At 52.8% G+C, this 15,466-nt stretch overlaps 5 protein-coding genes across 5 annotated transcripts; 3 read left to right on the top strand and 2 right to left on the bottom strand.

Annotated features, from left to right (window-relative positions):
* The first annotated feature begins 1,355 nt into the window (after positions 1–1,355).
* Positions 1,356–4,946, top strand: BJX67DRAFT_304738 (Zn(II)2Cys6 transcription factor). Its single transcript, XM_071027042.1, has 7 exons — positions 1,356–2,229; positions 2,281–2,692; positions 2,745–2,967; positions 3,023–3,054; positions 3,115–3,888; positions 3,950–4,651; positions 4,707–4,946. Exons 1-7 carry the CDS (start codon positions 2,105–2,107, stop codon positions 4,911–4,913), a joined length of 2,475 nt encoding a protein of 824 aa, XP_070889037.1. The 5' UTR covers positions 1,356–2,104; the 3' UTR covers positions 4,914–4,946.
* On the bottom strand, positions 4,947–5,356 carry BJX67DRAFT_304731 (uncharacterized protein). Its single transcript, XM_071027041.1, has one exon. It carries the CDS (start codon positions 5,280–5,282, stop codon positions 4,980–4,982), a length of 303 nt encoding a protein of 100 aa, XP_070889036.1. The 5' UTR covers positions 5,283–5,356; the 3' UTR covers positions 4,947–4,979.
* A 109-nt stretch (positions 5,357–5,465) lies between these two features.
* Positions 5,466–7,039, top strand: BJX67DRAFT_346457 (nucleic acid-binding protein). Its single transcript, XM_071028419.1, has 3 exons — positions 5,466–5,515; positions 5,575–6,393; positions 6,479–7,039. Coding segments are annotated over exons 1-3 (1,242 nt in total). The 5' UTR covers positions 5,466–5,513; the 3' UTR covers positions 6,900–7,039.
* Positions 7,040–7,314: 275 nt separating this feature from the next.
* BJX67DRAFT_370452 (uncharacterized protein) lies at positions 7,315–11,491 on the top strand (the record flags this gene model as incomplete). The annotated part of the gene is made up of 6 exons (XM_071030919.1): positions 7,315–7,482; positions 7,559–9,077; positions 9,111–9,286; positions 9,638–9,877; positions 9,948–11,379; positions 11,424–11,491. 6 exons carry the CDS (start codon positions 7,315–7,317, stop codon positions 11,489–11,491), a joined length of 3,603 nt encoding a protein of 1,200 aa, XP_070889034.1.
* Positions 11,492–11,670: 179 nt separating this feature from the next.
* Positions 11,671–15,300, bottom strand: BJX67DRAFT_370451 (amidase signature domain-containing protein; the record flags this gene model as incomplete). Its single annotated transcript, XM_071030918.1, has 10 exons — positions 11,671–11,786; positions 11,858–12,146; positions 12,242–12,384; positions 12,478–12,752; positions 12,809–13,032; positions 13,089–13,201; positions 13,263–13,719; positions 13,973–14,176; positions 14,233–15,203; positions 15,276–15,300. The coding sequence occupies 10 exons, from the start codon at positions 15,298–15,300 to the stop codon at positions 11,671–11,673; spliced, it is 2,817 nt and encodes a 938-aa protein (XP_070889033.1).
* Positions 15,301–15,466: the final 166 nt, after the last annotated feature.

Here is a 15,466-nt window from a genome sequence, read left to right as displayed (position 1 = left end):
GGAAGTGAAGTCAAGGCTGTCACCGCACTTTGTTCAGTCGACATCATGGATCCAAAAGCAGGTTCTCCATCCTGCCAATCATATTTGAAATACTTCCAGACAACACTTTCACTGAATTCAAGAAGAAAATATTATTCTAGCCGGGTTCTTGAGGATCAACCGCTGAGACACGCAATCAACAACCCTTCATGACAGGCTTTGCTGCTTGTTCTGTGCACGATAGGTGATTTTCGCTTCCTTTTTTCAGGCTCTCACGGATCTCAGTCGGAGCCTCAAATCGGCCTGGCCATCGTTTGAGCGGCGGCTCTCTGCATCCGAACGCGCTTCTTGAACACCTCCTTACCTCGACGGCTACCGAATGATATGATTGCGCTATCCGAGGCTGTAATGTCCGATACAGGAGGATTGAGCGATGGAAAAAGGTTGACGACAATAGTCGGTTACCGGACTCAGAGGAAAGCTCGTTGGAGCTCCAGCTTCAAGAAGCTTCCTTATGACTGAGTGAATGTGCCGCGCTGCATCGCGGCATCTTCTCCAGCTTGCGACCCTGTGGGCTAGTCCAGGCGCACTTCTATTGTTTTGTTGTTCAGACCAAGTTCCATCCATCCATAGGACCACTCCGTCGGTCAAGAAGCAGTCGAATTGAATCAGCAATCCACAATCCCCGGCTGACCAACAAGGCTCTTATTGTGTAAAACTCTCCTAGTCCGTCCCCACGTTTCGGCTCGGCATGTATCTGGAGGATGGACTCCAGAGGTCTGATATCTGATTAGGTGCGGGTGATCCATGGATCTCCTAATCCACCTGGGAGAGAATGTGCGGACCAACAACCGTCCGGTGTCAGCTCTGATTGGAGGAGACACGATCTGTGACTCAGTGAGTCGGTGGTCGAGCAAAGCCACAGCCTAATGCGCGACCCTTGCTCCCATCAGCAAATGGAGGGTGTGTACTCGGCGGGGATCACGCTGGAAAGTTGTGGGAACAAGTGAAAGTCTTCTGAGCTGTGGGCCAAGGGGATTGGTGTCAAAGCCGGCGTTGGGAGGAGGGAGACGGACTGAGGCTGGAGATGCTCGTTGGAGATTGGTCCCCGATGGCTGTCGTCGTGAAGAGCCTGCTGGATCGTTTGGAACAAAGAAAGTCAAACCACCCACACCTGCGGCTTCCCCCCTTCGCCCTGTCTGGCGCTCTGGAGATCTGAAGCGACCGAAGAGGGAGGACTGGCCTGACCGCCTTTGGTGGTGATAACGGAGATAATCATCGTCTGGGCTGTCATCACCCAGCGGAACCAGCGAACTCAGGCTCAAAGTCGCCCAGCTCGACCGTCTGCGGTCTCATCATCCCCTCCGTCTCTTCGACTGGAACGTGTTTCCCCTTCCTGCAACGGTGGACGCGTCGAAAGAACACGACACTGTGTCCTTGGTGAATTTGGCTTGTGGCTGGAAGTTCGAATCGACCTCTGAACCGCTGGCGATCTATCTTGGCACCTCCGAGCTCGTTTGCGAAACGTTCCATCACTTGTTGTCGAACCCCTCGATTCTTCCTCTCACCCCCTTGAGCGATACTGCGCGGGTATCCTAAGCACCAGCTCAGCACGTTCCCCGACAGGTTCTTTACACCCGACGCCTCGACTTCACGCTGGGTAGAAATCGCATCGCTCCCACCCCGCTGTTCACCTTTTATCTTCCCCAGTCCGCCCCAGTCGCATCTCAGCCCCCCGCGCTGCCGGACCCCTGAAACGATCGAAGAATAGTAGGGTTATCTGCACATTGGAAAATCGGGCCGCTCAGCGAACGGTTTCGATCATTTTTACGGAGCAGATACGAACCGAATTTTGGTTAGCTAGCACGCTCGTAGAGCATTGTGCTTGAGGCCACTGAGTCCGTACCAAGCCCGAGTGGGATCGCTGGGACAGACCCGGAATCATTAGTACGGTATTCCTTCGCGTGCGAGCGAGAGAACAGTGCTATCATCGCGAGAGGCGCTGCGCGGTTGACTGGCAATTGTCCGCGTACTGGCTGCTTTTCCCCGGCCTTGTCTTGGCCTGTCGTTTGTCTGCTCTTTATAAACCTCAGTTTCCAATACCGGCGCCCATAACATCGGGACAATGAGTCCCACTCCGCCGTCCACAACCTCCTCGAGTCACGGTGGGGTTTCTCCCGAAGGCCAGTTTAGAGTCGTTCGAAAAAGAAATCGGGTGCCTCTTTCATGTGGTCCTTGTCGACACCGAAAGTAAGCCTGCAACCCGGATCCCCCTGTTGCTCACCTCTAATCTCCCGACAGGCTGAAATGCAATCGTGCGCACCCTTGTGAGAATTGTGTCAAACGTGGGGATGCACACTCCTGCACATATGCCCAAACAAATTCCCGAAAGAAGAACGCAGCAAACCAGGCTGCTTCGAACTCTCCGGATGACATGCAGAACAGAATTGATCGATTGGAGAGCCTAGTCCTCTCATTAATGACCAACGGATCACAATCTGAAGGGCCCGCTGCGGCAATGGCAGCGATATCTGGCACAAGCAGTAGCACAGGATCTGGTCAGCATGTACATGACTTGGAAGTCGATGATGACGTACCCGTTCAGGAGGAGAGCGACACTGAGCAGGTGACCAAGTCGTTCGGCATCATGAAAGTGGACAATAACAAATCTTACTATATCAGCGATGCGCATTGGGCGTCTGTGCTCAGTGAGGTAAGTAGTACGCTTGGGCACGAGGGTTTCCCATGCTTATCTTGTTCTATAGATATCGGAAGTCCGCAATTATTTCAGCACACATAAGAAGCAGTATGAAGAACAAGCCGAAAAGTTGAAGGCAACTCGTCTTCCTACCGATGTTCCTGGCTCGACGTTGCTCTTCGGGGCCATGAAACCAACAAGCCGAGCTGAGATCATGTCTTCTTTTCCCTCCAAGTACACGACAGATATGCTCATAGCGCGATACTTTAACTGCTACGATCCTGCAACCCGTAGGTGCCTTCCTCTGCTTTGGGTTTCGCACTGGATCACTAACTTGAAACTCAGATTTTCTTCATGGCCCTACCTTCCAGGCTCAGGTAAGCAGATCCCCGACGGCCCAGACACAGGAGCCGTATAGTATCTGACTCCTGTATTAGTACAATAAACATTGGGAAGACCCTTCCCAAACGTGCATCGTCTGGATCGGAATGCTCTTCGCCATGATGCGTCTTTCCATGTTGTCGTATTATCGTGAGGGCGATGAACCCCCTGAATTCCGAGGTAAGTCATTAGACATGGCTGGCACATTCAGAAACCTCGTGGCAATGTGCCTCACATTGGCCGACTATACGAAACCATATCCCTATCTTATCGAGTGCTTGGCATTTCACCTTCACGGTGACTATTGCCAAACAAAGGAAGCGGATATATCCGTTTGGGTCTTGAATGGTGTTATCGTCCGATTGGCCATGAGAATGGGCTACCACCGTGACTCCAAAGCGTTCCCGAATATCACCCCCTTCCAGGGTGAAATGCGGCGACGGGTCTGGGCATTTGTCCGACAAGCCGATCTCTTATTTTCCTGCCAAGTTGGGCTGCCCAGCATGATCCGCACAGCAGACAGTGATACCGAGCTTCCGCGCAATCTCTACGATGATGATTTCGACGAGAATTGCAAAGATCTACCCCCCTCGCGACCTCCAAGCGAACCTACTCCGCTCTCTTACCTGATCACGAAGTCACGACTCGCGTCTGTTTTGGGGCAGGCAATTGAACAGACATCTTCTCTGCAGAACGCACCTTACGACAAAGTAATGGAGATGGATCTGGAGCTTCGCCGAGTGCGGGACATGATTCCAGAACATCTCCTCGTTCGTCCCATCGAAGAGTCCCCGCTCGACCCGCTAGTTCTCATACTGTCACGCTTTTCTGTAAGTCCCTCAGCTGCTGTTGCTTCTTTTTCTTTTCTCTGTCATTCTGACAAGCCTGAAGGTGATGAGCGTTTATCATCGGGCACAATGCATCCTCCATCGGAAATATCTTGTTCGTGCGCGGGAAAATCCTCGATTTACACACTCGCGGAGAACTTGCGTTGATTCAGCTATGGAATTGCTAAGATTCCAGACTATGCTCCATACGGAAACAAGGTCAACAGGCCGATTAAGAAGCCGACAGAATCGAGTAACGACTCTCAGCTCTAGCGATTTCTTGCTCGCTGCAACCATCCTATGTCTTGATCTTTACCATGGATACCAGTTACCGAATGCTTCAAGGACATCCCCTGATACCTTTGCCTGGGGCAGAGAGCGGCGAGAAGAGATTCTGGCTGCCGTGCAACGAAGCAAAGAGATCTGGGATGAGCTTCGAGATGAGACGATGGAGGCGTGGAAAGCCTGCGGTGCTCTCGGAGTAATGCTTGGCAAGCTCCAACGGGGTGGTCCTGGCGGGACTCCAGTCACTCCAGCTTTTGAACCGCAAGACGAGAAGCAAAGCGCTGCGATGACGTTGGGCTTGCTTAGCAGTGGCATGACTCCAATCAGCCAAGGTGCACCATTCAATGATATACCCTTGAAGCAAGACACGCCCTTCCCCACATTGCCAGGGTTTGGATCAGTTGATACGAACCCGGGTACCTCGTCGCTTTTCAACAACATGTTTGGCCAGATGCCGGACATGCAGGTCAATTTGGATTGGGTTCGTCTTCTTTTTTTCTTATATACTAATAGTCTACGTGGCTAATATGCTCTAGGATGCTTGGGATAACTACATTCAGGGCGGGACGCTTGACCCGTCAAGCTCATGGTGGTCGCCAATGGATATTCAACAACAAAATTCTAATCCGCTATCCCCGACACAACTCGCCGCGGCGCAGAGTCCCGCCGATAGACTCCGAACACTGCCTCGTACAAATATGTTTCCTCCGAGCAACGGGTACGAAAATGATGGCTCAACCTGAGTGACGCCTAGGGTATCCGTGATGGTGAGGACTCTCTGACCACTCTTCAGAAATATGTCCGTAGCCTTACCATGATATCGCTCTTTCTCCGGGGAAGTCAAAAGTCTCTGTTTCAGTTGTGTGTGAGTTGATCGGATTAAAACCGCGTACGGGATTGTACTCTTTTAGGGCGGGCTTCCCCTGTGGTGATTTCCTGCTATATCTTCCTAACGTTTGATATCCATGCTGCTGATGGCGAGTGTACCGTTGTTTGAAAGGGCTAATGGGGGCCCCTGGTTCTTGTACAATTATGCTCTCTACTCCCTGTGTGTATACGATGGTTGTGATGACATATAATGTTATTGAGGCGGCCGGAAACATGGCCGGCATCAATTCTGGAAGGAAAATTTCTGCTTCTTTCGTGCATGACTGAATAACTTAGCTCTAACTCACCCCGTCTGGACTGTGGCCCCAGTTACCTTGTCTCGTCCCCGCGGGGCCTTATCGGCACGTGACTCATCGCCGCGCCACGGGCTGCTGGGCAGCTTTTCTCAATATTTTTCCAGGTCCGAGAGTAGACGTAAATCGAATTCTTCCCAGAACCACTCGGCTAGCAGCAAGATGTAGGATTCAATACCCGAACCCTAATCCAAGCGGCTATGCTGACATCACCTTTCTTCAGGCAACCCCTTCGGCGAGCTGCTTGTCGCCTTCTCTCGTCGCCAGCTCCGCTTCCCCTCCGATCGAGATTGGTCTCGGCTTCGAGCGCACATCGCCTCGTCGGCCCCCGTCGAACATTTATACAGAGCAGATTGGTTGCCGAGGAGGCTAAAGATCAGCTGAAAGCTCAGAATGCGGCTTCAACGACGGCGTCAGCTGCGGCTACGACTCCCGCGGCGAGTCAATCGACTATGACCGAGTCGGAGGAGGTGCGTGAGGGGAACAGCACGATCACGACTGAATTGGAATCATCGAATGTGGCTGGGGTAGAGGGGACTTCTGCAACCATGGAAATCAAATCATCGACTGTGGTTGAAGAAGCGCGAGAAGTAGAAGATTTTACGGATACGGCTCGGCCGGGCTCATCGACTCCGGTTGGCGCGGGGAGAATACAAGAAAAAGAAGAAGAAGAAGAAGAACATCCTGTCACTAGGGTCATAATAGAATCATCGACTATGGTTGAGCCGGATGAAGCCCGAGACGCGGAGGATACCACAGCTACGACCTCGGCCACAACCTCTGAAGAGGGACAGTTATCTGTTACTGACGATGTCGCGCAAACTGAGAATGACGCCGAAGATTACGCAGAAAGAGAGCGGATAAGGCTTGAGAATGCTCGTATAGATGAGCTTAGACAGGCCCAGTTCACCCCGAAAGACACGATTTTTATTGGCAACCTGTTTTACGATGTGACGGCGGACGACCTCAAAGCTCAGATGTCAAAATTTGGGATTGTAATGGCGGTGCACGTCGTTTATGATAGCCGGGGTATTAGCAAAGGGTGAGTGATGACTTGAGTTTTTCGTTCCCAATGCGGGTTTGGAACGTCGCGGCTAACTCTGGGACACTACCTGGTGATGTTACAGATTCGGCTACGTTCAATTCGAGAACAAAACTCAGGCGAGCAAGGCGATTGAAGCGATGCATATGCGGATATTCGAGGGTCGTCGTGTCACCCTGTACTATGCACGGTCCAACCTAAGATCAACGAAACTCTCCCGACCATCAAAGGTTGTCTACGTTGGCAATATGCCATTCGAGATGACAGATCGCGATCTCAACGAACTTTTCAGGGGTATAGTCAATGTGATTGACGTTCGGGTGTCGATGGACCGCCAGACGGGTGAATTCCTAGGCTATATCCATGCGGAATTCACGGACGCCAAAAGCGCGGCGATTGGACTTGAGCAGCTCGCTCTGAAGGAGCCATATGGGCGCAAACTCAAGGTTAACTTTTCCAACAACATTCGAACGACCAAGCCGGCGCAGGCCCCGGCCGCCCAATGATATCAGCAATTCTGGCGTTAGGGTGGTTTGTCTGAATTTTGGATCATACTGACTCGATGTACTTTCAGCGAAAGACCTGTATGATATATATCCGTGTACCAATAGTATGATAACCACATTTTGAACATACCGAGGCCATGCTTATACTGCATCGAGACCATGCGCAGAACTTGGATACTCCACGTGACTCTTGGGGGACCTCGGCTGGTTTTTGCTCGTCCCGATCGGTTCTCAGCGGCGCCGAACCCCACGTTTCAAAGCATCTGGGCTGCAGGCCGCGGGCAACTTTCTTCTCCTTCATTCTCACCATATCCTTATTCCACACTCCTTATATACCCCTGACCGTCGCTAATTTTTGTCGGGCATTCTATTCACCTCTTTTCCGTGGCGAGTTGTCGCGGCCTCTTAACGGAAAATGTCATTCCTTGGTGGCGCTGAGTGTTCGACCGCCGGAAACCCTTTGACGCAGTTTACGAAGCATGTTCAAGATGACAAGTCTCTTCAGAGAGATAGACTTGTCGGGCGAGGGCCCGGCATGCAAGAGGGCATGCGCTCCCAGGGGATGATGGGAGGCCATGACCAGGTATATTCGCATTCTCCCATCCTTATTCTTTGGAATATTCTGATCGCTAATGGCTGCTTAATAATGCCCTCCATAGATGATGGACGAGTTCGCCCAACAATCTGCCCAATTACCCGGTGGCGTAAACCAGCAGATGAGGATGGAAATGGAGCAAGTCAAGCATCAATTAGAGCAATTCCAACAAACACCTCGAACAGGTTCGCCGGGATGGGCTGCGGAGTTTGACCGAGGGGATCATGCTCGCATGGAGGCTGCCTTCGCCGGGCCTAAAGGTCCCATGATGAATAACGGATCAGGCTTCACACCGGCCGAATTCGCCCGCTTCCAACAACAGAGTACCATGAGTGTCCCTCACTCGGCTAGCCCAGTCACTGCCGGCCAGTCGCCGATGATGAGTGGTTACCAGCGACCTATGGGGATGGGATATATGGGTATGGGGGGTATGGGGATGATGCAGCCTGGCTATGGTCCTATGGGAATGCAACAGCAACAGCAACAACCAGCGGAAGCTGCTACTCAAGATAAGGGGAAGGGACGAATGATCGAGCTAGACGACGAGAACTGGGAGGCTCAGTTCAAGCAGATCGAGTTGGCGGATAACGAGAAACTGGATGATGAGGCCAACGCAGCCATAGAGGCGGAAATGAATGATCTTGACAGGTCAGTCCCCATCACAAGTGCAGACAGTGATCAAGACCATGGTCTCTTCGAGAGCGTATGGGAAAGAGTTCAAGCTGAAACGGCGACAAATAGGAAGCTGGCCGAGGGAGATGTGGACTTCGATATCAACAATAATTTGCACATGGGTGATATGAGCGAATGGGACGGGTTTGATAACCTCACCACGCGGTTTAACGAACCTCGATTAGGGGACTACACATTCGAAGAGGAAAATGTTTTCCGCAACGTGACCAATCCTTTTGAAGAGGGCATGAAGATCATGCAAGAGGGTGGCAACCTGTCTCTGGCAGCGTTGGCGTTTGAGGCTGCGGTGCAGAAAGATCCTGAACATGTGAAAGCCTGGACCATGTTGGGTACAGCTCAGGCTCAGAACGAGAAAGAGCTCCCTGCTATCCGGGCACTGGAGCAGGCGCTTAAGGTTGACCCGAACAATCTAGATGCCCTCATGGGTCTGGCGGTTTCATACACAAATGAAGGATATGACTCAACAGCGTACCGGACGCTGGAGCGCTGGCTCTCCGTCAAATATCCTCAAATTATCAATCCCGATAACTTGTCATCAGATGCCGACCTAGGGTTCACAGATCGTCAGATTCTTCATGAGCGCGTGACCGACCTTTTCATCCAAGCGGCACAGTTATCGCCCTCAGGAGCGCAGATGGATCCTGATGTGCAGGTCGGCCTGGGTGTTCTGTTCTACTGCGCAGAAGAATACGAAAAGGCCGTCGATTGCTTCACAACGGCGCTGGCAAGCACCGAGTCCGGGACAACCAACCAGAAGGAGCAGCTCCATCTTCTTTGGAACCGCCTGGGAGCTACTCTTGCCAACTCGGGTCGATCAGAGGAGGCTATTGAAGCTTACGAACAGGCGCTGAACATCAACGCTAACTTCGTCCGTGCGCGATACAACTTGGGTGTGTCGTGTATCAATATCGGCTGCTACCCAGAAGCCGCGCAGCATCTGCTGGGAGCGTTATCCATGCACCGCGTGGTCGCCGAGGAAGGCCGAGAACGTGCCCGGGAGATCATCGGAGGTGGTGATGGAAGTGGCATCACCGACGAACAGCTCGACCACATCGTCCACCAGAACCAGAGCACGAACCTGTACGACACCCTGCGACGAGTGTTCAGCCAGATGGGGCGACGGGATCTGGCCGATCTAGTTGAATCGGGGATGGACGTCAACGTGTTCCGGAAGGAATTTGAATTTTAAGGATTTAGAGTGTAACTACTAGCGCCAGAGATATGTTCCTGGCTTGGAAATGCACGATTGTGATAATAATTCCGTCGTAGTCATGATGAGTTATATCGATGACTTCATCCATCCCGGCTTCAACCTCGGAACTTCGCGTCCCGCACTTTCTCCGCTCGATCGTGGGCTTCTCCGCTCCACTTCTTTCTGCGACTTAACACATCTTCCCAATGTTGACAATTATCCCTTGAGATACACAATAGCCTCATCATGGCCGTTAAGACAGGCGCACAGCTCATTGCGCGCACCTTGCGCGACCTTGGGGTCACGGTAATCTTCGGCATTGTCGGCATCCCCGTCGTCGAGATAGCAGAAGAGGCCATCAATCTGGGCATTCGGTTTGTGGCATTCCGGAACGAGCAAGCTTGCAGCTATGCAGCGAGTGTCTACGGGTACATGACAGGGCGGCCCGGTGTCTGTCTCGTGGTTGGCGGTCCTGGTGTCCTTCATGCTCTGGCAGGGGTATTGTTGCCTAGTCCTGACGTATACCTCCGTGGGTGTCTCAAGCTAACGAATACCATGATGAGAACAGATTGGAAATGCCTCTGCGAACAATTTTCCACTTCTCATGCTCGCTGGATCTGTCGAGACCACTGCAGTCACCAAGGGCGCGTTCCAGGAAATGGACGCCATCTCCCTCCTAACTCCTCACACCAAGTTCGCCGCACGCGCCTCGTCGCTCGACTTCATCCCCGGCACCGTTAAGAACGCCTATCGGACATGCTGGTATGGCCGCCCCGGGCCGGCTTTCGTTGACCTACCTGCGGATATCATCCAGGGGAAGCTGTCTCAGGAGTTTGCGCTACCGCAGCCAGAGAACTTGCTTGTCGCATCGCCACCGAAAGCAAGCGGTGATTCTGCTTTGGTCTTGAAGGCCACTCAGCTACTGAAAACCGCTCGTGCTCCACTGATTATCGTGGGTAAAGGTGCCGCGTATGGGCGCGCGGAATCGGGGATTCGCAAACTGGTAGACCAGACGCAGATTCCGTTCTTGCCTACTCCGATGGGGAAGGGCGTAGTGCCGGACTCGCACCCTCTGAATGCCTCTAGCGCACGAAGCGCTGCATTGAAGAATGCAGATGTAGTCCTGATCCTCGGCGCGCGACTGAACTGGATTCTGCACTTCGGAGAACCACCCAAGTGGTCTCCCAAAGCGAAGATCATCCAGGTTGATATCTCTGCGGAAGAGATCGGGCGGAACGCCGCAAACACCGAGCTTGGGATTCTCGGAGATCTATCTCTCGTCGTGGACCAACTTACAGCGTCGCTGTCGAACTGGCGATATTCGCCGTCCGGCCAGTTCCCATCGCTCCTCGCGGAGTCAGCGAAGAAGAATGAAGACAAGGCCCAGAAGGCTGCTTTCCGACGCACTCCTCCCAACACACCATTAACATACCAACGAGCTTACCACATCATAAAAACGGCCCTCAACTCACTGAGCCCGAGCGAAGACGGCGATATTGTGTACGTTTCCGAAGGCGCCAATACCATGGATATTTCTCGATCCATCTTCCCCTTATATCACCCGCGCCAGCGCCTCGATGCCGGCACATATGCCACCATGGGCGTAGGCATGGGCTACATCGTCGCGGCCCACGAAGCCTTCAACGCCATCCCCGAGGCTTCTAAGCCCAAGAAAATTGTCGCCTTCGAAGGTGACAGTGCCTTTGGCTTTAGTGCCATGGAGATCGAAACATTAGCGCGGTACCGGATCCCCGCGTTAATCTTCGTCATCAATAACTCGGGTATCTACCATGGTGATAGCACGTCTGAGGCCGCATGGAAAACCCTGCAGGACCAGACGGTGAAGAACGACACAAAGTCCGACGATGCCCCAGAGAAGAAGGGGTTACGGTCGACGAGTCTCCTCTATGAAACTAGGTATGAAATGCTCGCTACTATGTGTGGCGGGAAGGGGTATTTTGTGCGCAATGAGCAGGAACTCGAGAAGGCGACGCGGGAGGGTTTCTTAAGCGATACCCCGACTATTGTGAATGTTATCGTTGAGCCTGGTATTGGCAAGGAGATTGGATTTGCATGGCAAAATCAGGCAAGGGAGCAGCCCCAGGAGGGTAAGGCGAAGCTCTAACCAGATTCTTCGCATATCCATGAGAGATCTTGGTCCGGGACTTGTGATTCCAAGAAGATGTTATATACTGTAAATACGAGACCTGGACAAATCCCGGCTGCCCGGATATAGAAATATGTACGTCCGTACTGCAGGCGACACCCCGATCTCGGTAGAGATTGTCAAATCAACGACCAAAAACTTCATCCAGAGCCTTCGCAACTGACACAGCCTTCTCCTCTCCAAACCTCCCCCCAACAACCTGCACCGTCACTGGCATCCCCTTCACCAAATCGATATCATCTATATCCACATTGTCAGCCGTTCCCGTGATTCCCTTTCAGTAAACCCCCAGGGGAGGAAAACAAACATACATTGCTCATAGTTAAACCGATCCGAGTCATTCCTCGGAACATGCCTTTTCCACTCGGCATCGTTTTCTGGCTTATCGAGTTCAGGGTCTGCAGTGACGACGGGGACAGTTACTGCCGCATAGTTGAGGAGGTTGAAGAGAGCCGTATACCCCAGCCACTGCTTGCTCACGACCCATGTCTTGGGCTTGTATCCTACCCAGGGGGTTACGGGGAGGAGGAGGGCGTCGATTCCTGTTGACACCCATTGGGCGAGGTAGTTTTCTTGGAAGGTCCATTTTGCTTCTTCGATCTGTCAATGTGATGTTATTATTAAAGATTCAAGATTGGTACGGTTGGGTTAGTTGGCTGAGGAGAGGGGAGGGGGGGACCCTGGTGGAGGGCTACCTTTTCCCGCTCTTGAACTGAGAGTTCGTCTGCCGGTGTTCCGACGACCATACCTTGTATAAGCGGTTCGTCGACGATAGCGCAGAGCTGGCGGCAGTGGTGGCCGCCATCCGCGAGGACGGATTTCGTCCAGAGGTTCGTTCCTTGGACGTGGAGGGACGTGTCCCATTCGATGACTGAGAAGCGTCAGCGAAGCCCTTTATTTTCAGAGCGGTTTGATGGTGAGTAGTGTAGACCTTCATGGCCGGCATCTTTCAGTCTCCGGGCTGTCTCTCGCAGTGCCCGCATAATCGGAGGCTGAGGTCGCACGACGCCGTCATCGTAGACAATACCCAACTTCAGTTTCCGAGCTGGCGGTGCGGCTAGCTCTTTTCGCCAGGGGATGGGGATGCAACCTGGGTCAAGGTTCCAAGGGTTTGAGTCAAGAAGGCTTTGCATGAAGTACTCGATTGTTGAGAGGCTTCGAGCCATAGGCCCTGCAACCGGGGGTACCAGGTAGTGTTGGTGCATACTGTGAACTCGTCAACACCTAACATCTTCCATATATTGAATCGAGACGGGGAATACAATGAGCAATTCCAGGGGACTCGGCCCGTCGTCGGACAGATTGAGTATAGGCCTTGCAGAGTGGACGGCACGCGGATTGAGCCTCCAATATCCGTCCCAATCCCAAGTACGCTGCCTCCGGCGCCGACCAGCGCGCCTTCTCCTCCTGAGCTACCGCCGGAGATGAGTTTCCTGTTGAAGGCGTTGACGGACTGGCCGAAGACATGGTTGTACGAGTCAGACATCTGGCCTTACTGTGAGCTTTGCTTCTATACCAGCGACGGCTCCGGCTGTAACCAACCATTAGCGACTGGGGTACATTAGTCTTCGCATAGAGAACAGCCCCCATTGACTCCAGCAGCTGCACCACGGAGTCCGACTTTGCGGCCGGCTTATTCGCGAGTCCGACCCAACCTGTGAACCACTTTATTTCTATCCCACCTCTTTGCAAGGTAAAAGAGCCCAAGAGCCATACCGACAGTAGTATCAAACCCCTCAACATCAAACCGATCCTTCACAGAAACCGGCAACCCATGCAACGGACCCCTGACCCTCCCCGTGCTCCCCAACTCTTCATCTAGCACCCTCGCCCTCTCCAGGGCCCGGTCAAAGAATATCTCCGTCAAACACCCAGTCATCTGTTGCGCCACGGCGGCGCGCTTACAGAACGCAGTGGTGAGCTGCACAGAGCTGACCTCGCGCGAGGCAAGGAGGCGCACGAGAGCGGTGACGTCGTCGATCTCTGTCCATTGGAGTTCCTTTGCGGACAGAATACCGCAGGTCCGGATTGTGTCGAGGGTGGTTGCGTCGGAGGCGATGACGAATTGCGGGAGGTGCCAGGGTGCGGGGATTGATTGGAGCTGCGATGCACGCTTTTGGATGACGATGGGTCTCCAATGGGGGGTTGTCATTTTTTTCTTTTTTCTTTTGTCCTTTGTTCTCTCGTTTTTGGATCTATCTCTAGCTCTTGGAAGAGAGAGGGTGCAGGGGATGTTTGGAGCGCAGGGATGGTTTGGAGTAAAGTCCTCTTTTGCGGGGGAAAGGAGGGGTCAATGAAGAGTAAACCATGGTTATTCGGAAAGCTGCTTCTTCTAAGCTTCGAAGACATTAGTGGCATGGATATCAAGTCATGTAGTCAGAATTCTCTACACCTAGAATTACATATCGTGGGCTCTGAGACTAGACCGTTATCAACATGCTGGCGTTCTTATACCACGTCAGCAACGGGTTCTCGCCGCTCCTTGTTTCTGTGTCCTCGATATACGCCCAGCGTCGCATGAAATCCTCGTGGCTTACCACTTGTGTCAGCTTCCCAGTGACTGCTCGGTAGATATCCTCGACGACGTTGAAATCAGTGGGGAAGAAGATATCAAAGTAGCCTTGGTGGACCTATATCATAGGTCGTTAGCAATGGTAGAGGGAGAGGGAATATGCAGTTTGCTTACAAAAGGAGTGGATACAGGTACAGTCCTCCTCTTGTAGCGGGTTTGCACGACGGGGGCATTAATCCCGGGCACCGCGTCCGGGAGACTGCTGAAATCACTGGCCAGTAGCCGGTGGCCAGGGAAATAAGTATCCAGGATACCGAAGAACTGCATCAGCCGCGTCGGAATGTACTCCGGAATTGTGAAAGGCTTCTGGAAGGGTAGAGCTCCACGGACTTGTCGCGTGAGCCGCGGGCCTAGAGGGCTTGGGAAGTCGCGCCGAGCTGCGGCCTGACGGACGCGCAAGAATCGAGAAGCCACAGGGTCGAGCTGAGGGCTGTAGTATTCGTGGAATTCCCCATCCGCGTCAATCAGCACCCCGCCTTGTTGTGGGAGTTCGGTCTTGGTGTCATAGCGAATAGTATCATGAGCAAAGTTATCAATCACCTCGAGCGCAACAAAGAAGCATGGCGAGTGGACGTAGGTGTCCCACTCAAAAATAGACTTGTTGATAATCTCAACGTGGTCCAGATGACCGGCAGCATTCAGGGAGTCGGTCAGGTTCTTCATTTGAAGCCCGGCCAAAGCGGGAGATATTTCAATAATGCGGAATTTGGTTCGTTGATACACCTCGTAGTCCGTGTCGCGGATGAAATCCAAAATATTGATCATCAGGGTTCCGTTGCCAGCACCCATTTCATAAATAATTAGATCGTGATAAGGGTATTGCGTCAGCTTGTAATTCGACACCAAGTATCGCGCAATGGTTTCGCCGTAATAAGGTCGAAATAGTTCGGTTGGCGTGTGCCATAGCTGGCGGGCTTCATCCGGCCGTTCCTCATCCAACCGGTCCTCGAACTCCGTATAGCGCTCTCCCAGCATCCGGTGAAAAGCTGGTCCGTCCTCAATGTTGTTGAAGTCGAACGGCTCTCCGGGGCTGAAAATGGTCGCGTGCTTGGAAAAGTAGCCGTAGTAAGGATTGTATAGGCTGTCTAAGACGTCAAACAGAGATAGACAGTCAGAAGGCACGTATCGCACATAGTATCATTGTTAAGAGGCCTCACCGTCAATGAATTCTCGTGTCAGCATCTTCACCTGCCGCGGCCGCTCTGGCCGATGTCGCAAGTCCTTCGCCGTCACCAACGGATATGTCTTCAGCTCCTCCTCGATACCCCTCGGGTAGTCCCCGCGTTTCGTCCAATTCATGCCATCATCCGTACTCTTGCGCCGAGCCCGCGCCCGGCGAGAGAGAAAC

Source organism: Aspergillus lucknowensis (genome assembly GCF_044049455.1).
Source record: "Aspergillus lucknowensis strain CBS 449.75 chromosome Unknown BJX67scaffold_7, whole genome shotgun sequence".
Lineage (NCBI taxonomy): Eukaryota > Fungi > Ascomycota > Eurotiomycetes > Eurotiales > Aspergillaceae > Aspergillus > Aspergillus lucknowensis.
This window is presented reverse-complemented; position numbering and strand designations above follow the sequence as displayed.

What these genes read in the sequence shown, in the direction of transcription:
- BJX67DRAFT_346457 (XM_071028419.1), top strand. An exon ending in AGCCGGGGTATTAGCAAAGG is followed by an intron (nt 6,394 to 6,478) that starts GTGAGTGATGAC and finishes GTGATGTTACAG; the next exon opens with ATTCGGCTACGTTCAATTCG.
- BJX67DRAFT_304731 (XM_071027041.1), bottom strand. Translation starts at nt 5,282, where the DNA reads ATGCCGGCCATGTTTCCGGCCGCCTCAATAACATTATATGTCATCACA.
- BJX67DRAFT_304738 (XM_071027042.1), top strand. Translation starts at nt 2,105, where the DNA reads ATGAGTCCCACTCCGCCGTCCACAACCTCCTCGAGTCACGGTGGGGTT. An exon ending in GGGCGTCTGTGCTCAGTGAG is followed by an intron (nt 2,693 to 2,744) that starts GTAAGTAGTACG and finishes CTTGTTCTATAG; the next exon opens with ATATCGGAAGTCCGCAATTA. An exon ending in TCATACTGTCACGCTTTTCT is followed by an intron (nt 3,889 to 3,949) that starts GTAAGTCCCTCA and finishes ACAAGCCTGAAG; the next exon opens with GTGATGAGCGTTTATCATCG.